This window comes from Denticeps clupeoides, chromosome 19 (assembly GCF_900700375.1).
Source record: "Denticeps clupeoides chromosome 19, fDenClu1.1, whole genome shotgun sequence".
NCBI lineage: Eukaryota > Metazoa > Chordata > Actinopteri > Clupeiformes > Denticipitidae > Denticeps > Denticeps clupeoides.
This window is the reverse complement of record NC_041725.1, coordinates 9,262,378-9,289,706: the sequence shown is the minus strand read 5'-3', so window position 1 is coordinate 9,289,706 and position 27,329 is coordinate 9,262,378. Positions and strand designations below refer to the sequence as shown.

Sequence of the window (27,329 nt, the reverse complement as noted above, 5' to 3'; positions counted from 1 at the left end):
TATTACATTAAAATGAGATACGTCATGGGATTTAATGCCATGTATATATATAAAACTGCAAAATATATTTTAAAAATATATATTAAAGAGTTGTTCCTTGAAGTCAGGTTTATGAGTCAGATGAACTCTCCATTCAGCTGTGCTTTAATAAATATCAAAAGGTTAGGAAAAACATGGGTCGTGGGGAAAATGAACAGAAAGAATATATATGACAACCATTGGAGTTGACTGGCGATTTTATGAAGATCTGTACAATCGAATGTAAATAACTTTTACAGAAATGACAAATGAAAACATAAACCAGTCTACTGAAGTGGTGGAGGGTTTACACAGCATAAGACAAGCGCGTCTTGTAAGTTGACCCTCCTCAGCGGGTCTAGGTGGGGTTCTATGCCTGTGGATCTGGGTTTTTGTTCTTGTAATTAATAGTCATTGTACATCCTGGCTCCCCTAGGGGCAGCGCCACTGCCGCCGCTACTGCTGCTGCTGCTGCTGCTGCTGTCCTTCTCCTGTGTGGTTATCAGATCGACCATGGCAGAGATTACGGCACAGTCTTTCGAGCCACGGTCACTCCAGTCCACGGGCTTTGGGTTCTTAATCTTCTCCTCAAGAAGGATGTCCAGCTCTCTCCGTAGATTCTGAAAACAATCAAATATGCACCATTTCAAAAACCGTTAACTATTTCATTTCAAGGCACAAAGCAGACATTATGTTAGAAAAAAATAAATTATCTGTATATCATGCACCTTCTATTCCATCTGCCGTTTCTATGGAGACAGGCAAGTTTCAAAGTATGATGGAAGTCTTTAAGATTTCCAATTTGTTTTGACAATCTCGCAATAGTCTGTTTTCCCCACTCTCTGTGACACAAGGCTGCCGCCAAAAAAAAAAAAAAAAAAAAAAAAAAGTCAGGTCCATCGCTGATCAGATCAGCCGCATCATCATTAAATCCTGTTCCTCCTCAATGGAAGGGAGACGAGGCCAAGACAAAAACTTCTCCCAATTTCTTTTCCCCCCGATGGTCACATGTGCTGAAGAACATGGCATGACGCCATGCTTCTAAACTCTCATTCCCCAGCCAATTCAACTCATTATCTTGCTGTAACGATGGGCCGCGTGGAAATGTCGCGCTTCTCATGGGAACGACTGGTCAGCATGAATTATTCATCGCTTTCCCAGAACCAGCTTGTGAGAGAAGAAACAGGCCAACCACGGCCAAGATTCATATGGTTTCTAGAAGTCGCTCTCACATCGGTGTCTAACTACCAGCAATAAATAAACAGTTAAACATCCATCAGGTTGGGGCCGAGGGGGACATGTCCACCCAACACTCTCTGACACACTGCTTACTTTCACCAAATGGGCGATGCGTGCAGGGGACTGGAAGATGATCCACTCGTCCACGGCAATGGTCTCCTGGTCCTGGTCTTTTTGGATTGAGATGTCTCCGCCGAAAAACAGCAGGGAGTAGGGGGACACCTCCGTGCAGTCGTACAGGAAGATCTGGTGAGGGGGAAAAGGGAAAGACACTCAAGGACACCCAACGGATGAAAATCTGCCACCATGTGCCGCGTGTGGAACATCAAATCAAACGCGTTCGCGTGGACCTGCCCAGCCCCCATTTCGCGCTTGTCCCCCCCTGCCTCCGAGAGGAGAGCCAGACGGCAGTGACTCACCGGAGGTGTGAATGTGTCTGAAATGGAGTCCGACTGCACCCCCCCACACCCACCCCCAAACTCCATCAAAAACACCCCACCTCCCCAGCAAACGCCGCTCGCTCCTCATCTCCCGCTCCCGGCGCAGGGGGGAGGCGGGGCGCAGCGTCGCTGCCTGAGGGTGGAGGGAGAGAGCGGGGGAAATAGAAGAGACATCTGTCAGGGACAGCTCGGAGAGACGCACGGAATATTCCCAAGTAATAGCAAACTCGTTTTTACGTGTTTCTAAACGCCTGACGCCACAGCTATTTATTCGGATAAAGGTTGTGAGAATGAACCACAGGGGGCTTCTAAACTAGAAGGTTTTTTTCACAAAAACTCAGGTACGATAGAGTGCTATTAAGCTAACTGAAGACTAATTAAAATATCCTACCGTGTGTGTGTGTGTGTGTGAGACAGGGAGAGAGGGAGAAAGAGACTACATTGGTACTTAACACTTTACTACATTTCACATAAACGCCTTTATAATTACAGGCTGCAGGAGTGGCTACCTCAGTATTCAGCTCACGATTCTCTGCCAGTACAGCGTCAGGAACAAAAAATTCCCAGACAAAGAGAGATTCGTAGGAGAGACGGGTAAAGAGACGAGAGGAAAATGAAATAAAAAGGGTCACAATGGCCACTCTCCACCAGTCACCAGTCCATCCCCACGCAACCTTCTCCTCTGAATGCCGTTCAGAGGTTAAAAGCCGCGCCCATCGTGGCCCGTCCACTGAGAAAAACCACACGCTTCATTTACATTTACAGCATTTATCAGAGCGACTTACAACCAGTAGTTACAGGGACAGTCCCCCCCCCCGGAGCAACTTAGGGTTAAGTGTCTTGCTCAGGGACACAATGGTAGTAAGTGGGGTTTGAACCTGGGTCTTCTGGTTCATAGGCGAGTGTGTTACCCACTAGGCCACTACCACCCTTTACACAGCTTCACTGTGGAAAATCGGACTCCACTTTAATGATCTAGCAGCACAAACGTGTGTGTGTTTGTGTGGCTTCTCTTTGTTCTGCACGCAGCTTTCTGTTTTCTTTGTTTTTGGAACAGCGTGCTCTTTGATCTGCAGGCAGAGGGCATCACATGTAGCTAAGAGGAAAGCAGGCGGCTGAATAAAATATGAACCTCGACACAAAGTGGATGCAGCATCTGGCCTTCTCATAATGGACATAAACACAATTCATATGCAAATGTCACTTTGTGTGTGTGAGCGCAAGACAGAGACACTTACGCTGGTTGTCTTCATCTTCAGGTGATAGATGAGCCAGCTGTAGCGGAACTGAGACTCCTCAGCGTTCACGGACTTGGGGTGGATGCAAACCTTGCCGTCGTTTTTTGTGTACACCTTCGGACTGCGGAGATTATCGTTTAAATGAAATATCAGCAATAATAATCTGAAACGTTTCTCAGTACACGCAGAACAAATTCTATTGCGCCTTCATGGTCTCCAGAGTGAGAAGCTCAGGTGAACAGAGGAGCGGGGGGGCAGGAGCTGTTCAGCTTTGCCACGCGTTGAATATCTTCGGCTGAAATCGATACGGCTGAGTGACAGAATCAGAGTGTCAGCGCTTTCTCGGGCCTCCGGGAAACAAATTTAAAAAGGTGACGTCACGGCAGGCTCGCTCGTCTCGGTCAACGTAATCAGTTTCGAGCGACGCTGGGACCGCGGCGAAGGGCTAAAAATAGACACAAGGTGAAAAGATTTGATTGCTGCCAAGTTTCCTCCATTGATATTTCAGTCTCGCTTATGTGTGAACCGCCACCGTCTCTTTCTGCATGGCAGATGAATATATTTATTCTCCCCCCTCCTCACATCATCACTTGAGAATAAGATTGTGAGATAATACATCTCCCTTGGCCTGTTGGACTACAGCTGGTTATTTCAAAGGCCCAGTTTAATTTTCATAATTTAGCTGTTTTTTGTAACCATTTTTAAACTATTGTAAATTTTGTAACCCTGCTCTAATAATCTCATAAAAGGTTTGAAAAAAGTACCCTCATTCTGCACGTTACTAAGCTGGGAAGTGATGAGGCAAGGCTATAACAATAATAAAACCACAAGCTCGTTGAAATTTAGAAGTGTATTATTCTTAATAACATCAGAGTGGTTCACCTGCTGTGAGGGTTTGACATGTGTTTTGCTACATAAAATAACTACATAAGTGTAAATGTTTTTCTGGGTCAGAATCATATCTCCAAGCAACACCGGCAAGCTGAAAAAAAAAAAAAAAAAAGCTGAAATGTAGAGTGGAGTGGGAAATATGTCCACTTACAAGGGTCGCTTCTGGCTATGGTTGAGACGGATCTTGGCCACTTTGGGGTACAGGCCAGCAACAATGACCGCCTTAATCAGCTTCTCATTTTCTAAAGTGGAAGGGTGGCGAAGAGGAAAGTTAACGGTAGAAACAACGAAGAGGAAAAAACAAATTAACAGCAAGCCCTGAAACAACGCATGGGAAATTCTGATTCCGAAAGCTCATTAAAATCATTCATATAAGCCTCAGAGCCATGAGCAAATGCATCTGGAAGACGCAGCTAGTGTGCAGTGAACTGAGAAGATGGTAAAAGACCATGAGACAGGAAGACACAGACGGTGGGGAGGAGATGAGAGGCTGTTTGGGATTACCGGAGTTGATATTGGAGCTGGGGTCTTTGGGGTTGTTGCTGCAGACAAAGCCGGCGGCCAGCAGATGCTCGGCAAACTGACCCTTCATGTTGTGGAGCATCTGTGAGGGATTAGGGTACCGCACTGGGAGTTACTTCAAGTTTACAAAATGAGCCCAACCAACAAAAGTTTACCATTTGAATGAAAGGAAAAAAAACATTGCATGCAACAGCAACATTTTTCCCCAAAAGATAAAAAAATCAGAAGATAGATACAGTACAGGCCAAAGGTTTGGACACACTTTCTCATTCAATGTGTTTTCTTTATTTTCATGACCATTTACATTGGTAGATTCTCACTGAAGGCATCAAAACTATGAATGAACACATGTGGAGTTATGTACTTAACAAAAAAAGGTGAAATAACTGAAATCATGTTTTATATTCTAGTTTCTTCAAAATAGCCGCCCTTTGCTCTGATTACTGCTTTACACACTCTTGGTATTCTCTCGATGAGCTTCAAGAGGTCGTCACCTGAAATGGTTTTCCAACAGTCTTGAAGGAGTTCCCAGAGGTGTTTAGCACTTGTTGGCCCCTTTGCCTTCACTCTGCGGTCCAGCTCACCCCAAACCATCTGGATTGGGTTCAGGTCCGGTGACTGTGGAGGCCAGGTCTCCACACTTTTTTGTTAAGTACATAACTCCACATGTGTTCATTCATAGTTTTGATGCCTTCAGTGAGAATCTACCAACGTAAATGGTCATGAAAATAAAGAAAACACATTGAATGAGAAGGTGTGTTCAAACCTTTGGCCTGTACTGTATATCACACACACACACACACACACACACACACACATTCTGCACAATCCTTGAGCAAAAAAAGGAATATTCATATTCTTAATTCAATATACAGCACAAATACCATTTGGCCCCCTGCTTCATAATAATCGCTTAGATTGGGCATTGCAGGTTTTAATTCACCTACCGTTTTGACAGACAGGATTACCTGCCGGTGTGTGAGCCACCAGGCTGTTTTTCAGGGCTCACCTGCAGTGTGTTGGCGGAGAGGAAGTTGTCCCAGCAGTAGTCCTTCTCAAACCTGAACCCTCGTTGCTTGGCCTCCTCCCAGCCCTGACACAGTAATCATATGCAGCATTTATGAAGGATCAGATGAAAAATTTCTAACTTAAAACTATGGACATTATCAAAAAAAACATCTAATACATGATGACTATTGTCTCGTACTCACAAGACAAAAGAATACCAACAATGACCTGATTTACAGCTGATTTTATGTATTCTAAATGGAATGTAAAACTTGGTAGTTAATTGGAACGTAAGGCTCATCTCCCCCTCCCTCCTTTTCTTTATTCTCTGAAAAGCCTAGAAGGCTTGACATTTGTGAAACACGTAAAACATGCAGCATCCAAATGATTTTCAGACTTATGCAACATGAGAGTTCATACCAAGAATGCATTGACAATGGTGAGATGGTCGCTCTTGGAGTTTTTTGAGAGGATCTTGCGCCTTTGGTCTGCTAGTTTCTCCTTTCCCTGAGAAAGAGCAAAAAGTAAAATATAGAGGAACAATACATTATTAAAAATACAAGTAATCTGTTTTATTAGCTGATGGTTATTAAGTCTTTGGCCATCAATGTTTAACTATCTTTAAGAATTGTTATTTTGCTGACTGATCTTTCTGACTGATTCTACAATAAATATTTGGCAATTTATTAGTTAGTTAGTTATTCTAGTTACAGATTAGATCATAAGATTCTTTTTAGTTTAACTAGCACTCTGCAGCACTACTTTAATGTGTTTAGAATAGTCTATTACACATCTTCTGCTAATTGTGTTGGACCGCAGGGGTGTAGTGATTCAAGTCAACATGGGGCTGCACAAATAATTTATTTTACCATCTGTACCAGGGCCTGCATGAACTGAGACAACACCATTGTTGGCAGATACATCTGTTGTTTTCCATCCTGGTAAACTGTTCACAAACCTCCAAAACCCTCTCAAAGGTGACCAAAACTTCCTACCCTGCCAGAAGTCATGTCAGGGAGGAACCACTCCCTGAACATATATATGATTATGTTCTTAATAGTGAAGCCAGTTTTTCCTAACAGGCTTTTTTTTTTTTTTTTAAGTTTATCTTCCTAAAATGTTCACAATTATAAATCTATGTAGTTGAAGCCATTATAATGGTACTCACCAGGGGTATGAAGAAAGGGTCTTTAAAGCTAAGGCTGGCAGCAATGGTGAGTACTGGGTCCAGACAGCCCAGCAGGCCACCAAACAGAATCATTTTGCCAATGTGTGGCTCGACCGGCATCCGCGCCAAATGGAAGCCCAGCGGGGTCAACTCCTCCTGCCTGTCCAAGGCATTCTGACCACACACGCACGTTTGAATGAATAATAATTGGTGCATAGCAAATATATTATCACACATACGCTCTCATCTCAAGTCATGTCATGTTGCTTCTCTCACCAGGTCAATGAGATGGGTGACGGCCAGCTCGATGGCCTTCTCTGACGGAGGATCTAAAGCTTTTCGCAGGAACGTTGCAATAGAGCCCAGTTTCAGAATCTACATGCGAAAAAACAAGCACACACAGAAACATTACATTAGCACGCAGTCATGGCAGAGAGGGTGTTTTCTTTCATGCAGGGTATGTGCAAAATGAGTTTTCCCAGATTGGGGCATGAATATGAGTTTGTTCTGCGATTCACAGCAGGGTTGAGAGTGAGCGTGTGTTGTGGTATATCTGCGTTTGGCTACTTTTTTTTTCTGTTCTCAGTTTACTGTGGGCTATGGGAATGAGTCTATATTTGCTATTCACACCTGGTTTCAGTGGAGCTCAAGCTTGTACTTGTAGCATACAAACTGGCTCTGCATGAGAAGAAATTTATAGGCCCCTTCACTCGGGTAGACAACCATATTTGTATTTCACAGACAACGTGTGAATTCATATCTGACTCATATCGGTGTATGTGTGTGTGTGTGTGTGTGTGTGTGTGTGTGTGTGTATATATATATATATATATATATATATAAAAAATATGTGCATGTGAGATCTCGCCCAGGCCTGCAAAGTCTGAATGGGATGTGGGCTCGGTAATTGACACCATTAAAAGGCCTCGTTATGTAATTAGAGAGCTGTCAGGCACATTAAGCCATTAGTTTATTTGTGTGGAGGCCGATTACAGCCACCTGGGACGATCTGCGAGACCTTTCACTTCTGCCCCATTTACTGCAGGACACAGAGTGGGTGTTAGTGACTTAGAAAATGCAAAAATAAATGTGTGTATGCATTTGATTAAAATGGAAACAAACTTTTAGGTCTAAAATGTGACAAGAATTGTGTTGTGACTTCTGAGGTTTCTTCAATATCTAGCTGATATTTTAGTAAAAATCATGCAGGAGTAAATGCACAGCTCTTAAATGTGTTTAAATATGTATAGAAACACAGGACAAACTGAAACAGATGGAGAGAAAAGCAGAAACAAAAGTTGATGTAGCAGGAGAAAGTGAAGTTTATGAATCTGTTCATTCAGAGTCGCCTCTTTCTACCATGACGGCTGCTTTGTTCACTCATCATGAGATGATCATTAACATGAGCGAATGATAAGAAAGCGTTCAGTATAAACTTTCACGACAACAGTCCCCGTTGTCTACCTTAAGGTGGTGGATAAAGGAGACGAGAGTGAAATGTTGCCTTTGGTTTTCTTTATAACATAACTTCACGAGTGTTATTTTATAATCTTGTGTCTTCGGGTTTGTTTTATAATGTCGCGAAAAATCCAAAACTGGTTCTGTACGTGTGTGTATGGACCGTTATTTAGTGAGTAGGTGTGAGTAGGTGTTTGTGGTGACACCTTAATCTGTAGACACAACTCCTCCAGCGGGGTGCGCTGAATCTCAGGTAACTGGTAGTTATCAAGCAGACTGGCACGTAGACTATTATACAGGTGATAGCACTTCCCTGGTGACACCCTGTAACACACACACCATGCAGTGGTGAGAATCGGAAAGAAATTACAGCAATAAAAATAACAGCAACTGGCTAATGAAGTTAGAGCAATTGTGCTTATTTATAACAAATTATGAGATTATGCTCAGGATAAAGTGTACCTAAAGTGTAATGTTGGTGTTTTCTAAATACAGGTATGTGTGCATTTATCCATCAGCAAGCAGAAAAACAGACACATTCAATGATCCACGTCAAGGCCTTGTTTCTTTTTTTATCATTCTTCCCCTCTTGCAACTTTCAAGGATTCATTGGAATCCTAAATATGAATTGCTTTCACATACTGCCATTAAAACGTTTGTGCATATTCTAAACAGCACGGTCCAGCAGAGAAGGTCATGGAATCAAAGTTGTTTATTGATTGGTTGACAATATTCATAGATGAATGAACTTAACTGGAATCTTCAGACTGTGTGGTCTCATATTCTGATGAGATATAACATTCTAAGGAAATCGTCTTTGCTGTGAGACTGCTGGTTTGACCTAAACAAGGCCACACTGATCTAAAGTTACAGAGAAGCGCCATCATATGATGCCATTTCCCTCCCCTAGACATCTAGTCATCTCCAGTTAATGACTCAAGAAATGTGGCCACTGTCAGTGGTCAGCCAGAGGGATGCTCTCAGGCTCTTGGTGTGGCTCTTTTCAGGGAGATGAGCTCAGCTGCAGCTCCGGGACGTGGAGATGGAGAGGACACCATCACTGACATCCCTCTTAGCAAGAATGTTAGCCCTCATAAATCACACTCACAAATCTACATGCTGGCCTTAATCCTGTACCCAAAAGCAGCAAAGATAAAGAAAAAGAGAGAGAGAGGGAGGAGTAAAGTGAAAGGGAGGCACAAAGGAGGCCAGAGAGAAGTGCTCTAAGCAGCAAAGTTTGATATTTTCATAATAAAAGAAAAAAGCAAGGAATGGGGAAAAAAAATGGAAGCTTTTTCATGCATAATGTAATGCTGTGGGGTTGCCGTGGAGACAGCACATCAGTAAATGTATGTGTGTGTGTGTGTGTGTGTGTGTGTGTGTGTGTGTGAGTGTGTGTAGCTGGATGGTATTAGGCCAGGTCTGGTGATTAGCAATACTGAGAGAGAGAATCCAATCCATTTGAAAAGAGGTCCATCTCACTGCAGCATGAGTCACCATCGTCCATCTAACCCCATCAACAGACACACCACACACACGCGATTGTGAATAAAACCTACTAAATATTTATAGCTGTGCATCGAGTCTAAACTTTGCTTTCAATATTTAGCTTTTTCTATTATTATTATTATTACACACATATACACACCCTCCACTGGCTGAAATAAAATAATTAAAGAGAAGGAAAATGGTTGTTCATTAGAGCAATGTCGAACAAAAAATTACTCAAAAAAGGAATAACAATTAAAAAAAAAGGAAGCAGAATATAAAAAAGTAAAAAAAATAATCCACGACTGAAGAGTCCATGTCACAATGACATTTTAAACACTTTAGCTCTTGGCATATAAACCCAGGCTTTTCTGCGAGCGGAGCACTCAGAAGGATGAATGGGAGAGAAAAGAAAAACAGGGTGTTGAAAAAATTATAATAAGACTGTCAATTACAGACACATGTAAATAGCAACAGGGAAAAGAGGAAGATTCTGGGTACTGTACCTGCCGGCACGCCCTTTCCTTTGCTTGGCATTGGCCAGACTGACCCACTCTGGAGTCATGGTGCTGATGTTGTTCTGCGTGTCAAAGTGCGTCTCTTTAATCTTCCCTCCATCAATTACATACACCACATCGTCAATGGTAATGCTAAAAGAGAGAAGAAGAAAAGTTTTTTAGCCTTGGTATGTGAAGTTATTAGTTGTCACATGTGACACCCCACAGCACAGCATAGTGAAATGTGGTCTCTGCATTTAACCCATCTCCTGAGGGAGCAGTGGGCAGCCATGACAGGTGCCTGGGGAGCAGTTGGGGGGGGGGGGGGGGGGGGGGGGTGCTTTGCTCAGTGGCACCTTGGTGGAAACCTTACGGGGTCTGTTTCCTTACCCACTAGGCCACCACCATATGTAATACATATGCATTCACATATAATACATCTGTTTCCATTTCTGTAACACACGACAACTGTTGTCTATTAACAGTGGGCACAACACTATTTTAACTAATAGGATTATCGATGCAAGTATTTCCTGTTATTTTCAGTCTATCATTATGAATAGTTTTTTTTAGAAGAATATAAAGAGCATGTTATCTTTTAGACAGAACACAATTGAAAAAGAACACTTTGCTTCAGTTTTTAATATTTCCAGAGATGTATTTGAGTAAACAGGCTAATTTCAAGCAAAAACGGAGAACTGGATAAACTGAATTGCACTGACAGAGTGTGAGGGACTGAAATCCAGAATGCATGAGCACCAGAGTAGGATGAAGGGGGGAAAAAAGTGAAGTTGAAAACCCAATGTGCCTAAACTTAGTTCAAAGGCAAAAAGTAATGTAGACAGCAGGGCTGTAAATAAACCCATCAGAAGATATGAGGGGAAGTTTAGCTGCTGTGTTTGGTGGAGGGTGGGGATTTCGGTAAGGTCCGCAGAGCACGTTTTCCCGCGCCGCGCTGTGCGTTTAGTGGATTCGTTAGTGCCGGCTATGCCAGCTCTTCCGTGCTGATTGCTGACAGCCTCTCGATAATGGGGCTGACAACGCGGTAATTAACCAAAAGCTGACAGGCCCTTCACACACATCCACACGCCGGCAGCTGCAGTCTGCTCTCAAAATGAAGGGAGGACAGCAACAGTATACAAACACAGCAGAGTAATGTTCAAATGCACAAATACACTTCACAGATATAGCATGAATACCTTGTTTCTGCAATATTGGTCGCAATCACAATCTTACGGACTCCAGGCGGGGGCTTCTTGAATACCTGCATAAAAAAACAAAAAAAGAAACCCTCTTGGTGACACATTACACATGAGTGACAGGTGTGATGACAAGCATGAGGTGGGTGGGGCTCACCTGTGTCTGATTGACAGTGGGCATTAGAGAGTGCAGTGGAATGATGACAAACCTATCTGGGGGGGGACAAACATCTTTGCATCACAGACTGCATCACATCTTGCAGGACAGAAATGTTAACCTCGCGGGTATGTAGCTTCACAATGAACAACATTTCGAATGCACTCAACTAAGACCAACCAGACCATATTTTTTGAAGATGTGAATTATTTAAAAAAAAAAAAAAAAAAAAATTCCACACAAAATGCATACTTCCCTGTTTATCTAGTTTATCGAATGAAGCAAAATCGGACAACACTGTGGCTGATTCCATAAGTAACACTAATATATATAATATATTAAAACTATACTATATAATATAATTTATAATATATTTTACTGCATATATAAAGAAGAGGGGTTTTGTGTAAGTGTGTCTACCTGACTTAAACATCTGTTGAGCGATGAGCAGCTCATTCAGCTTACTGATGTTGTCCCATCCAGGCAGGAAAACCAAAATGGCTCCATCCTGAAACATTAAAATATTCAATAAGATATAAAGACAAACGCTGAGCAGCATTTTTAATGTCACCAAGAATTCCTTGTATACTTGTATTAAATGGTACAAACTCCCATCCCCAACACACGAATGCAGTCTGCCCCAGTGTTGTAAACAGAAGATCCTAAAGCATCACGTGCAGCAGATTTTGATGTCAAACGTAACAGTTTAATTTGCTTAAGTGCATTTAAGTGAGAGAAAAAAAACGGGCAAATTTACTCAAAATGAACAAAAGGGTAATTTGACTCATACAACGACTGGCAGGCAAAATGGGTTTTCAAGTGCAAAGCTGCTGAATATCCATGTGTCAACTAGTTCCTTATGACCTCAGAGGCACGCCGACTGCCACTTCAACAGTCTGGAAGGGAGGGTTTGGAAGGAAAAGTACGAGAGAGAAAACGAGAGGGGTGACGGACATCATCGGCCGGGTTTGAATTTATCAGCCCAGTGAGCCTGGATCGCGCGTCGTCCCTTCAGGCTTCAGAGGAAAGCGGCATTGCCCACATCACATCAAGGTGCGCATGCAGAAGGTCCAGCGTGTGGAAATGTTTGTGTGTGTGAGGCGCACAGCAACGCAACACGCAGCCCATTTCCCCTTTGTCCTCCTGAAAAGTAAGCTTAACATCATAAAGCCTGCGACTCCCAGAGGTTTCGGTTAATTAATGACAATTAATCTGAGGCTTCTGCTGAAGAGACCTGACGATGACAGGGGTGACGCAGAAGAGACGTCATCCCTCCCCTGCCCTGCCCAGTCCGCCTTGCCAGCGGAAGACTGCATAGTGAGACAAGCTTTTTAAGTGGATGATTAAAGCTTGTGCGACTTCACTGCGATCTTTATGAAAATGGTGCATCTCCAAAAACAAAACCCACCTTGCGCATGCACTTCCACTGTCACAGGGTTCAAACTAACTCACCGCTTTTCACGAATCGAGTGTGTAATTGCACGAGCGAGCATCTTAAATTGCCCGACCGTCACAGTGAAACCTCAGACAGATGGCCAAAGCACCCAGTCGCCCTCTGCCTCCACGTCCAATCAGCTGACCGCTCAATGCTCCTCTACCGAGCACGCACACTGGGGCATGCGGTTCCCTGGTGACCTCGGCTGCTCTCTTCTCCCATTCCTTACCTTTCTGCAGCATTAATAAACTCCGTGTCAGGAAATTATAACTCTGTCCTGTCACCAGACGAATGTGTTTTTCAGAGCTACTGCCCGCTCCGTCCGCAAATCTGCAGATCTGGGGGATATTTCACCCACTGTTAAATATAGCACAATTATTTATTACACACTTCATTCTGTGGGCTTTACAACTCGGGGTAATAAAGCAGCAGGTTTGATATCCCTGCCCAGTATTACTTGGCTCTACCTTCCTTAAAATAAAAAACTTAAATGGCCATTTTTCTCACTATTGACCATTTGGTGCTGTAATTGTTTTTACATTTTTACTTTTACATTGTTCAGGTGGGGAGAGGGTAGTTTGTTCAACACAATCTTCATTTAATTATGCTTTCTGGCTGATGTTTTGATCATGTTTGAATGCTGGTGGAGCTTTCACTCTAGTGGTAGCATGAGACAGAATCTACAAGCTCAGTTATTGCAGCTCATCCAGGATGACACGTCAATGCAAGCTCTGGCAAGTCAGCTTAGTGTCCAGACCATAGAGGCACCACCAGGAGACAAGCCAGTACACCAGGAGACGTGGAGGAGATGTAGGAGGGCAACAGATTCACAGATGAGTACATGTGACAGACGTGATGCCATGCAGAACGTTCTGCTGCCTGCAACATCCTCCAGCGTGACCGGTTTGGCAGTGGGTCAGTAATGGTGTGGGTGGCATTTCTTTGGAGATCCGATCAAGGATGTTTTCTTTTTATGTTCCTTTTAACTTTGGAGCATTGTAAATATGGCACTATTCTGACTCCATACTGTAAGCTTTCCCCGTGGAATATGTGTGTGTGTGTGTGTGTGTGTGTGTGTGTGTGAGTCAGTGTAGGGGTCTTCCCTTGCAATTAACAGGGGATCCTTCATGTACCCAATAAATTGCTGGATAGGCAATCTGGATGGATGGCTAATTATTTAATGTTTAGGCTGGAGTCTCGGCTCTGCTCATGAAAATGTTCGCTGTGAAAGGAGAGAGCATCTGTTTTGCTGCCATGTTGGTACACAACATTCTCCTGTTTTACCATGGTCTTAAACCACATTCCCCATCCCATCTGCCTGTGCCTGCATTCAGCCGGCTGTTCCCCTACCAGCCGACCAACCGACTCACACACAAATACAGACTCACACACACACACACACACACACACACACTCTTGTGAGACTCACATCCTCGTTCATCACAATATGCCTGATGAGAGCCACTATCAGGTCCAGGTCGATCTTGTCATCGTCGTCCATCATCTCTAGCACTTCTATGGTGTCATCTGAGTACCTGCCAATCACAGCACTGCAGTGAGTGATGGAAGAGCCCAGGCAGGACCACAGCTCTCACTGTTCCTGCTGTAACTATTTTTAAAACGCTTCAGCCTCCATTGTGGAGATCTTCCTGTGCTGATGGTAATTCTGGTTTGATTAATTATGAAGCACTTGAGAAACCTGGACACTTGAAATGGACAACTGGTCCTTATAAAATGATGCTGTACTTTTCTCCCACATTAAAAAAAACCCCTAAGAGTCTGAATGGTGGGGGCACAAAGGCTCACTTGTCCCTCAGGGTGTGAGCATAGCAAGGCCAGCTCTCACGATACTCCGCCTCCTTCTGCTCCTTCTCTGCACGTGTGACCTGTCCATGCATGAAGCCCCGCTTCCAACGCGGCTTGCGGTCTTGCTTCTGTGGATAGTACCTTCATGTATGCGCGCAAGAAATGAAAAAAATAAATACATAAATAACTGTGGTCAAAGCTTCTGGAAACATAACAGCTTGCACACAAAGTGGACAATGTTTTTATGTCTTTTCTATATGAAATTACAAAAATAGACATTTTTGGTATGCTTAATTAAATCTTGCCATTGCCTGACTGCACTTGTTTTTACATAATTATAAAAATTTTAGAGGAAGCCAGGACATTTTTTAAAAAAGTTGAGAAGTTCCACTGGTCAAATTAGTTTTGATTAAATTGCAAGTCTGTACGTGATTCATAGTGGATTCATTTGCCAAACCAGAAAACCCTGGAGCGTCAGAATAATATTGTGGCATCAAATCTAAAAACTAAAAATTAAAAAAATTAAATAAAATACATGAGGAATGTCTGATTTGCCAAGAAATGTTGGAAGAGAACTGTACAAACTTGCCAAAACACACTTAAACCATTCCTGATTATGTAAAAAGTTTCATGCAGTACACTGTAGTATTATTACAACACCCCATAATGCCGTCATTAAATATCGTAATAAGCAATAATGTTTTAATAAGCACTGCAACACGTATTTCTGCAAATAGTTAATATTTACAGTTTTTAAACTAAATGCTCAATTGAACCCTTATTTTTTATTACAATCTTTTTGGACTGACCTGAGCAACTCTACCACATCCTCCAGCAGGTATTCAGTCACTGGGTATGTGAAGCCTGGAATGTGGACCATGGGGCAGTTATCTGAGCACAAGACAGAACATGAAGAGTTCAGACAGTTTTTTGGATGAAATAAAGTAAAAAACGGTCTTAAACCGGTCTGTGACAAAGTGCTTTTCTCTAACATTCTTTTGATCACTGTGATCTATCTAGAAGAACAAGGAGAAATTAAGGAGGAATAAAGGATTTTAAATGTAGTAAGTGGATAAGTATATAAAGATGTGACTTAATTTCCAGTTTTCAAATGATGCATCAATGTTGTAACTATATGAAGTAGGAAAAAATACTGAAATTAAGCCGGAAAACGATACTGTTCTCTCACCAAAATATTTGCTGAATTTCTCAGCGTTGAGCGTGGCACTCATGAGTACCACCTTAAGGTCATCTCGGACCTTCAGCAGGTCCTTCACAATCGTAAGGAGAACATCAGACTGGAGGTTCCTCTCATGGATCTCATCCAGAACCAGATGACTAATACTGGAGAGGCGTCTGAGAACAGGGGAAATAAAGATTAATGAAAAGTGTGTTATGAGGAGGAAAAAGGTCACAGTCCCAAGTAATTGATCTTGAGGGCACTTGAACTAGAATCAGAAGCAGCAGCAGTGATTTCATAGTCCAGACATAAAGTTGAGGCCAAAATGAGGGCAGAAAAGAAGTCACTTCTCTTCTCAAGAATAAGACTGATATTCTGCAAAGAGTACAGAGATTGGACTGCTGAGTTCTGGGGTAAAGTCATTTTCTCTGACGAAGCCCCTTTCCGATTGTTTGGGGCATCTGGAAAAATGATTGTCCTGAGAAGAAACGGTGAGCCCTACCATCAGTCCTGTATTGTGTAAAAGCATCCTGAGACCATTCATGTGTGGGGCTGCTTCTCATTCAAGGAAGTGGGCTCCCTCACAATTTTGCCTAAGAACATGAATAAAAAATGGTACCAAAACATCCTCCGACAGCAACTTCTCCCAACCATCCAAGAACAGGTTGGTGTCTTTTCCAGAAAGATGGAGCACCGTGCCATAAGGCCAAAGTGACAACTAAGTGGCTCGGAGAACAAAACATTGATATTTTGGGTCCATGGCCAAGAAACTCCACGGACCTTAATCCAATTGCGATCTTGTGGTCAATCCTCAAGAGGTGGATTCTGACGAACTACAAGAACTGATGATAAAGGAATAAGTTGCCATCAGTCAGGATGTGGCCCAGAAGTTGATTGAATGACAGCATGCCAGGGCAAATTGCAGATTTTGCCAGGACAAAATACTTAGGACCATGGGATTTTTAAATTTTTCTTTGTTAATAAATGTGCAAAAATGTCGGCAATTTGGTGTTTTTCTGTCAATATGGGATGCTGTATGTACATCAAAAAGGAGAAAAAATGTTTTTAATGATTTTAGCAAATGGCTGCAATATAACAAAGAGTAAAAAAATTAAGGGGGTCTGAAAACTTTCTGTACCCACTGTATATAAAAAAAACCAAACAGCTTCGAATTGGCCACTGTTTTTTGTTTTACGGAACTAATAATGCTTCTTGACGTGATTAGATCACCCATTGAAATGCCACCCATTGAAACTGTGGATATTGCAAGCGTGATATACCTCCATACTGATGACATTGTATTGTTGGCTGTCTTTGCGCTATGCTACAGCTCTGTATGCCAGGGGTCACCAACCCTGATCCTGGAGGGCACCAGTCCTGCACAGCTTAGATCTTTCCACGTTCCACCATACCTGGCGTGCTAAATGAATGTAAACGTGAAAAAAAATGCAGACCCAGAGCCAGACCCAGAGTTGGTGAACCATGTATATCTAAGCTAACCCTTGGAAAAACATGCAATTATACCTGTGAACTACATGCTCATCATGGAAAGAACACACACGGTGTGAAAAACATAGAATATCCCCCAATTTAACCGAATAGGTCGGTTTCATAGATTGGCAAAATGTTACAGTCAATCCAGTTTTCTGCGTCATTATTTGAAGAATAAAACGTACAACTCAAGTATTCACATTCAGGAGTATCTCAGACTATCTCAGAATGTATTCTCAACTGCTGGGCCATTGAGACATACTGTATGTGATTTTGGGATAAGAAAAAATGCTGTTGTGCAACAGTTACACCACAGAATCATGAGACAAAACAAACATCATTTAATCCAGGAATTTTACGTCCATCCAGAGTAAGGAGTTATTGAGTGAGTGGGTGTAATGTTTTGCACACAGAAACTAGGGTTAATGTTTTAGGAATAGCACATTTTCATTATATAAGTACTTACGTAACATCCGCCTCATAAACTGCTTTTCACATGAATGTCTAAAAAATTGAAAAGGTCATTTCCCAAAAAGGGACAATAAAAGAGCCTCATTCTGCCAATCCTTAAATAAGCAGCAGGACATTTCAAAATGACAACACACTGACGTGGGCGCTGAAATATACGATAGAGTAACAATCACACAGGCTTTACGTCCAAGCGCGTGCTCTTCTGCCGTGCTTTTCATTCAACACAGCATGTGTGTACGCCAGAGACTGGATGAGTCAACAGAGTGCTGCGCAGGTATGGCCTGTGTCCGGGATTTATTGTAAAGACAAAAGGGGAATGAGAGAGACCCTGAGCTCTTTTTTTCCCTCAGAAGAACGTCTGCAGAGGCCTGATAAAGATATGGCCTTGTCAGCGGAGCAGCGGGGGAAAAAGAGAAAAGCCAGAGCGGAGTGAGGAGGCAGAGAGAATGAGACGGGCAAAGAGGAGGACACTCACGGAGCGGAGCGGAGCCACTGAAGAATAATGCCAGTCGTACAATACAGCACCGATCCCTGTTTCCGTGGTAACTGTCTGAGATGCAGGAGTTCAACGAAGAGGAGATTGGTGGAGTGGAGAAGAGAGGTACATGTGGGGAAGAAAACAGCATTTAATTGCATTTCCAGGTCATGCAAGTAAACTTTTCATTAATAACAAAACATTTTTACACAGAAGATAATTAAAACTGCAAATCATACATACAACAATTAAGTTGCTACAAATTACATCAAATCAGTTATTACACAAATAAATTCACAAAAAATCTGTGCAAATGACATTACAGAAACACTAATTCAATTTGGGCCACAAATGGGGGAGGGCTGACAGTGGCATAACCTCTCAGTCCAGATGAGTCACCAAGAGTCCCATTAATGGATGGAGGGATGGATGAATAGGATGGAGGAGGACCTCTAAAAAGATACCCCCTTGAGGTTCCGGGGAGACATTATCACCCTGTCTGTCATCATCTTTTATCACCTATCCCTCAATACATTCTTCGTGGTCTTCATCCATTTACGTTTCTGTCCATCCCATCCCCAATTTTGTCCTGCCTGCCTCTGCGGCAGCAGCAGATTAACACCCCATCACTCTGTCCTGCCCCTCCATGACCCTCACTTGATCGCACCCACCCCTACGCCACTGCCGTTGTCAGCAACTGATATACTCATCAATTCATGCATCGATCTAGGGGTATTAGAAAATATCAATACAGCAATATATAGTCATATATTATGTGGTGATATTGTATCAAAAATCTATATTTTTATATACAAATTTAGTCCAAAATTCAGTTCTGACTTCTGACTTTGTTATTAATGTGATGTGATCCACACATGTGATCAGTGAACTGTAGAATTTTTTTTTACAGTCTAAAAAATATTGTGACATAATCGTATCGTGATACATATCTCATTGTGAGATGCTTGCCAATACACACCCCTACAATTGGTCTTCTTTTGCTCCTCTCATTCAAGTCGTGGTGAGAGTGGGTGTAGGATGCATATGAGCCGAAAAACATCTCACACTCCCCTCCTCCTTATTTTCTATTTATTCCTCTGTAACCCTGCTCTAAAGCCCTTGTGCCCTCCCTACTGTATGTTTAAGCCCAAGGCTCTATATCAGGCTCATCACCTCATATTCTGTATAAACCACAAGTTCTGTTATCCACAGGCTCATTTCAGAGCAGAAGGTTCATGCGGTTCTCCAGGAGTATGGATTTACTAAACACCCACCCAAGGGATAATCACTGATCAATTCAAAGTGAAAGAGAAGGTACTGAATTATCTGAAATAATTAGGGGTTTAGTATCTGTTACAAAAACCAGTGTTCTGCATAGACCAGAAATCTATTCAATTCTTTTATGCTTCGATGTTGCTGGGAAACCATATATGGTTAATGAACGATATAAACAATACGCATTGTATTGATTAATGTCAATACAAATGTTCTTTAACAGTAATGACCAGCTTCTGGCTGTACTCTAACTACATCACACCTGGGATCGGGACCCTTACCTACAGATACGCCAGCATACCTTCGGACGTCTGGATGAGTTCATGTCTCAGTGGTTCAGGGTTGATTTGGTACCAATATCAGCATTTAAGCAATATTTTCTGTGTTGCCACGGCTGATTGGTGTACAAACACAAACAAGGAGCTCTCAGTCTGAGAGGAGGGGCCATAGGGATGATGAAAGGTGAAACCAAAAGCACTGCAAGAACACATTTCTCCATATCTTCTAATAATCACAGTTCTTCTGCAGGTTCTGCTTATGAGTACACAATCAGAGCTGTGACAAGCTCAGGGATTTGGGCCCGGACATGTTGGGAGCCAGAGAAACCAGCGACTCTCAACCCCAACATAGTCAAACAAATAGGCAGTCAATTACAAAACAGAAAAAGGAGCTGAGGAAGTCTAGAGGAAATTAGAAACAGGGAGAGTTAAAGCAATGAGGAAGAAGGGACAGTAAAATCATGGCCTCCTGGCTGGCTTTCACATCAGAAAACAAAAAGCAAAGAGACAAACAAAACATCAGACAAAATGTCTGGAGAGAAATGAACAGAGAAGTAAAATAGAAAAGGTTAGGAAGAAGAAGACAGGGAAGAAGGTCAAAAAGGTTTCCTTCTAATCAGGACCCTGTCCCCAGATACTCAGGGTCAGAGGAGAACCAATTACACCCTCTGAGAAACGGTATGCTCCGGTGACCTCCCCTAACTATCAGACCCCAATGTATCACACTCTCTCTCTCACTCTCCCTCCACAGAGATTGTAATATCTATGTAGCCTCCACAAACACTTCATAAGCACAGAGTTATATATACAAACATAACAGAATTTTTGCCGATACATTTGGTCATCACTAAGAAAAAAATGTGTAAAGCAACAGTGAAAGTGAAAAAAAGAAAGTGTTTTTTTCATTGTTGTACACAGCAAGCACATGGTGCACACAACGAAATGTGTCCTCTGTATGAAGAGGCACCATTTACATTTACAGCATTTATCAGACGCCCTTATCCAGAGCGACTTACAATCAGTAGTCACAGGGACAGTCCCCCTGGAGCAACTTAGGGTTAAGTTTCTTGCTCAGGGACACAATGGTAGTAAGTGGGATTTGAACCTGGGTCTTCTGGTTCATAGGCGAGTGTGCTAGCCACTAGGCTACTACCACCCATGGCGGTTTGGGACTCGAGCCTGTAACCTTCCGGTTATGCCTCCACCACTGCCCACCCCTTCTCAAGACCATGGATGGAGAACCACAACACACACTAGCACACACACCAGAAGTATTGTACATTATCACTGAGAGTTGCACAAAGTTGCGTCAAATGCACAAGTACAGTTGGTGTGGAAAGGGATCCAAATTCCATTCGCCCTAAAATATGTGGGACGAAGCAGAGCTCTCAACTCCCAAACAACAGAGCAAATCACCCACGACCACAAAAAAAAAGGCAGAACAAAATCGCTGCTCCTATCCAGGTGCAGAAGTATTAAAAAGCAGAGGCGAGAGGAGCATCAGCAAACGGTCAGAGGGTAATCACCACACAAACTTTTCCATTAACATGAAACGAGAGGGTCGAACGCTGCAGGCACTTTTAATACCAGTCGAGCATCCAGATATTCTGACGCTTTAAAAAAAAAAAAAAATACTAATGTTAAAAAATACCAAGTGCTCTGCCACTCAGACTCGTGTTCACTGACCTTTGGAGGCGGATCTGATAACCACACGAGTTCCCTTCTCCAACCTTCTCTGCTCGCTCTGCGGCCACCCTTTCCGCAACCTGCAATGAAAACGCAGCGTTAGTCGTAAAACTCGTGACTAGCCAACTTGCGCTCATCACATGCAATGGGAACCTACCGAAATGGCGCTGATCCGCCGTGGCTGGGTGCAGACCACTCTGCACACGGAACCCATGCCCCTCTCAATATAATCATCCAGGATGAACTGCGGGACTTGAGTGGTCTTACCACAGCCGGTCTCACCGCTCACCACTAAAACCCTGTTGTTCCGAACAAGGTCAACCAGCTCCTGGATGAAGAAAAGCAGGGATGTTGGCACAAACAGTGTGCAGTCTTAAAACACTTGAATACGGTTCATTTCGGAGCTTACCTCTCTCATTCCATATGACGGAAGCTTTTTCCTGAATTTCTGAAATAAAGAGAGAAAAATCCACGGATATTTTTGCATTTTCTTATAAGATTTGATTCAGTGGCTATGGATCTTACCATCATGTCTGAATATTTTGGGTTATCTCTCTTCAACTGCATGTCTCTCTTCAGTTCTTCATCGACTGAGGCTTTCCTCACACTTTCCTGAAACAGGTATTCTAGATCTTTGTCATCCATGATCTCCCTCTCTTCTTTTTCTTCTTTCACTTCAACTTTTGGTGCGACTTTCACTTCTTCTGGCGGCTCATCACCATCAAAATAACTAAAGTAAAAGAAGAAGCTGCCTTAGTCCACGTCATTAACATATCACATACCATATTAATGTGATATGTAAATATCACAACAAATGTGGATGATCTGTGGTCCAAATATTATGTTCACAGACTCCAACTACAGCGTGCTGGTCTGCTGTAAACTGCACCATTACCCAGTTAAGTTAATTTTCCTTCATTACCTGGCTCAAATAACTACAGGTCATTCATACATCAATGTAAGGTTATGGTCCGTTATGATCTATAGAATCTTAAGTAAAATTTCACATGGCAGAAAACTAAACAAGAAGGTTAAAATACCTCACACTTTTTTTGTTTCAATTTATGATCCAGCCTTTTCGAAATCTGGAAATTATATCACGATCACATCACCCACGATGCTCCACGTATTGACGTGTTATTGAATGGGACGCACCTGTGTCCACCCGGCTCAGGCTTGGCAGCCCAGCCGTGAGAAGTGCAGGGCACCGGCTCCACCTCTGGCTTGGCAGGGTCCCGCTGGACCGAGTTCAGGAGCGTCGCGATCCGCTGCTCTCTCGACTCGTCCATGTTTATCACGGCCCTCTGAATGAACCAGCGTCAGCGTCAGTCTGGCGGCCAAACCGGCCATTAAACCGGCCGTTAGCAAGACTCACCGACTTCCTTTCCTGCTCCGATCTCCTCATGCCCCCCCATTTGGAATACCACAGGCCAATCTCGCGTCCTTTCAGATGCGGCGGATGTTTCCCCCGCCCGCCGCCACCGCCGCCGCGTCCCCGCTCCTCCCGAGCCTCGGACCCAGGGCCCCTGTGATGAGCCCCTCCAACGAAGCCAGCGTCCCGCTCCCAGCGCTCGTCGTTTTCACCGTCAAACCGCCGCCCCCCCCCGTCGGCCTCTTCTGTTTCCATGAGCATAACTCATCCCGTCCCTCAGACGCGCGTCAACGGCGACGCCGGTAACAGATGCCAACAGGGGGGCACACCGGCTTAATGGCGCTGGGGGGGGGGGGGGCTCGACACCTAAACGAAAATAACGCGGCGTCCGTCCTGTTCGTACAACTGTTTACAACGAATGTACTGGAATTCAGCGTTTATTCCTCAGCTTGCTCTGGACGACGGAGCCATAGCCTGAAAGTCGCGACGTGATGACGTCACAAACATCCTCACTAAACGCGCCAATACTTTTTTTTTTTTTTTTACAGAAACATTAGCTATTTCTTGCTTGAATTATATAATCTATCAATAATTGTAAGATTGTAATCATTTATCAATAATTGAATAACCGGGGACATTTCTGCTAAATGCTTCTTTATTAATTATTTGTTAATACTAATTTTATAATTTCCTACAATGCGGGTTAATAAAGACGCTGGCTGATGTGGGCGTCAAGAATGCAAGAATCCTTTTGCCAATAATTTTTGCCCAGTGGTTGTTCGGGTGCTGAAGAAGAAAGAGACGATGAAACAGAAACTTGGCTTGTTTACCATCTGCCTTCAGTTTTATGACTCAAACTAAGTTTTAGTGATGTTTTTTTTTTTAAAGGCTCAGTGTATTAAAGTGAAGTGATTGTGCCACAACGAAGCATGTCCTCTGCTTTTAACCCATCACCCTTGGTGAGCAGTGGGCAGCCATGACAGGTACCCGGGGAGCAATGTATAAAAAATATATATTGCATGTACTGAGATCAATATTGCAATATATATGATAAATGTCGCTTGTTTGACTATCAAAAAAAAACTCACATAAAGTGACCAATTACTGCAAATGTTATTTTCCCAATAATGCAGCTTAATAAAACAAAATAATAATGAAATCATTGATAATATTTCTCAAACACAAGTACATTTTAAGAAAGATGCACTACATGTAGTGTAAAATGCAGAGGATGCTTTAAGAGAGCAGCGCTGTTGTACAGGGTAGGTGTGGCTTTGAATGCCGAATGGAAGAATAGGAGTTAGGCCCAGAGTTTTATATATGTTATATATGCGGTGCACTGCAGTCTTTGGCCCTGAAACCCTAGACTTAAGAGGGAAAGGAAATATATATATATTTAATATATATATTTAATTAAAAAAATATATTGTCATAGGGTAGCCTCAATTTTACCTCCTCAGCATTCATTTTTGCATCTAAATAAACCAGATTGCTAAAGATTGTAAGTCACTAAATGTAGGAGTCTGTTAAAATATCACTTGTAGGATACCTTTGGGTAAAAGAACATAATATACCTGACATGTACCTGTGAGCAGAAATGCCTCCAAATTTCCATGAACCACATATTTAATAGTATTATTTTTCTATACCACAAAGACACAATGTAGGCCCGAGACTCCGTACCTTGATGCTGCCAGAACATCTTAAGCAAGCACTGTAAATACCATTTTTCAAGTTCCCCAGCAACCCATCCAAAAGCTGCAAATTTAATTGGAACATGTTCTGATGTGTCATAATCTGTGGGCCAGAGTCACAGATTTGCAAGGTAGTGAAATTAAGATTTGTATAAAGGATTTATAATGTGTGTGACTTGCTAATTGTAGAGAACTGGAGTCCTTGTCATGAAATATGTATCGGATCCTCCGCCCTGCAGATACCCCGTCAGTGAATGTTCTCCACCCTCAACACACACATTGTAAATTTTGTCAGCATTGGGCTTGCCAGCATTGCCAGAGTGATCACAGATGACGGCATACCGAAATTGGCCCAAGGTGCATTTCAGACCGTTTCTTTGTCACTGCGGATGCATTTTCCACTGTTTGTTGTTGTGGCCTGGACGCCTCACACAGCTGATTTCAACCATCTGCCAGCTGCCTTGTCTTTGCTCTTCTGATCTGCGGTGACCTACTCAAAACCCCAAAAGTCTTGCATTATTGAGCAGGAGTGTATTGTGACATTTTCATAACAATATTTTTGTTCTGTGTGTGTGTGTGCATCTGTGTCTGAGAGTGTGGTCACAGTGACTGTTTTTCAGGGCATTCTCAAAGGGAGAGAGAGAGAGAGCGTGTGGTTTAGACAGCTCCTCCACTGATAAAAGCTAATAAAATGGACTCACCAACGGGGTTAGGGCTCCGGCTGCCTTTTAGAGATGAGTACATCCGTATTTTTTCCTCATCCTTTTGCCAAAACGAAATCTACCTTTTCTTTCCTGCTATATGCTTCCACACATCAGTGAATCCTGCTCATGCTCATAAATCGCTGCACTCCTGTGACGCTGTCAAATTTCTGTGTAATTCTGTGTTTTATTTTATTTTTCAATGGGCTAGCCAGATGGCACCCATTTCTCATGCGTGCTGGGTCCTAATCCCCCACAGGTTATGCTTGTTAGGTAGGGGTGAATAGGAAGCTACCCTCAACACTCGCATGTTGTGCATCGACTGAATGTGATGAAACTTCTGTTGTGCATGCTTTTGGCCCTCGCACTTCTATTTTCAATTCTTTCACTTCTGCGATGTCGATCACTTGCGCTTTACTCTTTTCCCCTCGTGGTGTGACATCGGGAGTCCATTTAAATTTTCTGTCCCCCTTTTTCTCTTTTTAACACAAAACCCACACAGGCTGCCTACACCTTATCCCAGCTCTGCCGGGAGGAGCCGTGTCTGACAGGGGCTTAGAGGAGGTTCAGGATCACGCTGCCGAGCGAGCAGCAGATGGACGGGTCACATGATGTACCTTGGGACCTGGAGGTGTCACCATGTGATGCCATTTCCCGCATCGCGTCTCTAGACATTCCTGAATCTGCTGCAGTGTGGAACGGTATGTCTGTCGTGCATTTTAAAATCCCCTTTGGTCTTCAAATAATGAGGATTATTTAAGTGCGGCACTACAATGAAGCCCTATTACGGTCGTGTAAAATTATTTGGGTTGGTTTTTGTATGCTCATCTTTTACTGATGCCAACAAAACCTCTGGGCCGGCTATAAATAAAAGGTTAGACCAGCAATGAATTTGGAAGAAATGAAGAGGCAGGGTGATGTTTAACTGACCTCGTGAACTGGACGTGCTTCGAGAAAAAAAATATGCCTTGGGCTACGAAAATTCACTTCTGGCAAACTCCTGAAGGAACCGTGAGGCACTCTAAAGGCTGGTGTGACTCACTCGTTAGTCGATGCCCTTTCTTTATGTCCGTTCAAAGAGACATGCTAATTTACAACCAAAATCCTGTGCAAATCCACCAAATTAATTAATTATTAAAAATAATTAAATGCTAAATCTAAAGGCTTACGTCATGCCCAATCCTATCATTTTTCTGAAAAAGAGAGCGCTCAATGATCAGTGTTGCTCAGCTTTAGTGGGAAAATAAATGAATTTTCACAAATGAGTTTTTTTCTCAAAATAAAATTTTAATGAACACATTCAAATGAAGGAAACATATTTTCACATATTGCCTTGGCTATTGTCCTGCATAAAGACACATTTTCTTCAATGTTTTTAAAGCTTGCTTTAGGCTGACCACTAACAAAAGACACAAGTGATTAAAAATTAAACCAAAGGAAGAGTGAATACTTTTTTCAAGCTCAGACTCAGAGGTAGTGTACACAAAATGCATTTACTCAGAAGCTGTCTATGATATTTATGAAATTGTGTGTGTGCTTCAGTGTAGGTATGTGCTTTAGCAAACATAAGAGAGTGCCCACTTTTAACACTGCATTTCCTTATTTAAGCCATATTGAATAATCTATGAATATGCCATTACAGAGCTAAATTTATACATTTATTACATGTAACAGAAATGCCGTGGTCCTATTTCAGCCTGCAAATGCACCAAAGTGAATATGAAAATGGGTAACTAAGTGGCTATAAAACTAACATTCATTTACACTCTCATAAAGGCAAAAAATATGCACACTGTCACTCCTGCAAATTTCGTTTTATGGAGTGTTCATTAGCCCAGCAGAAATGCTCGACACCTTCTCTATGTGACTCCATGTCCACGGGCCAAGCATTTCCAAGCACAAATCGAGGCTGCGCAGCTGTGGCACATCGCAGCGTTTCTACAGAGTGTTCAGGATCATCAGAGTCATCAGAGTATGCTGATGCACAGACACACATGCACACCCACACGGCACAAAGAAGCACAAACAAACATAAACACAGAGAACGCCGAAAAAAGCTCGAAAGGCGGGCAAGCGTGTTTGAAGCCTGATGGAGAACGCACAAGCCCGTACGAATATTGTGATGTGAAACAGGACCCGCAA

General features: G+C 42.7%; 1 protein-coding gene across 1 annotated transcript; it reads right to left on the bottom strand.

Annotated features, from left to right (window-relative positions):
• Positions 1 to 218: 218 nt before the first annotated feature.
• Positions 219 to 23,280, bottom strand: dhx36 (DEAH (Asp-Glu-Ala-His) box polypeptide 36). Its single transcript, XM_028961223.1, has 25 exons — positions 22,796 to 23,280; positions 22,576 to 22,724; positions 21,946 to 22,150; positions 21,830 to 21,868; positions 21,578 to 21,748; positions 21,421 to 21,500; positions 18,182 to 18,256; positions 15,754 to 15,920; positions 15,374 to 15,455; positions 14,565 to 14,705; positions 14,188 to 14,293; positions 11,744 to 11,831; positions 11,324 to 11,379; positions 11,167 to 11,231; positions 9,977 to 10,120; positions 8,189 to 8,306; positions 6,801 to 6,899; positions 6,525 to 6,698; positions 5,777 to 5,863; positions 5,358 to 5,441; positions 4,331 to 4,430; positions 3,978 to 4,068; positions 2,936 to 3,056; positions 1,351 to 1,503; positions 219 to 638 (listed from the first exon to the last, which is right to left on the bottom strand). Exons 1-25 carry the CDS (start codon positions 23,051 to 23,053, stop codon positions 423 to 425), a joined length of 3,069 nt encoding a protein of 1,022 aa, XP_028817056.1. The 5' UTR covers positions 23,054 to 23,280; the 3' UTR covers positions 219 to 422.
• Between the last annotated feature and the right edge of the window lie 4,049 nt (positions 23,281 to 27,329).

What these genes read in the sequence shown, in the direction of transcription:
- dhx36 (XM_028961223.1), bottom strand. Translation starts at nt 23,053, where the DNA reads ATGCTCATGGAAACAGAAGAGGCCGACGGGGGGGGGCGGCGGTTTGAC. An exon ending in AGGAAAGGGCGTGCCGGCAG is followed by an intron (nt 8,307 to 9,976) that starts GTACAGTACCCA and finishes TGTGTGTTACAG; the next exon opens with GGTGTCACCAGGGAAGTGCT. An exon ending in TCACCCATCTCATTGACCTG is followed by an intron (nt 6,699 to 6,800) that starts GTGAGAGAAGCA and finishes GTGTGTGGTCAG; the next exon opens with AATGCCTTGGACAGGCAGGA.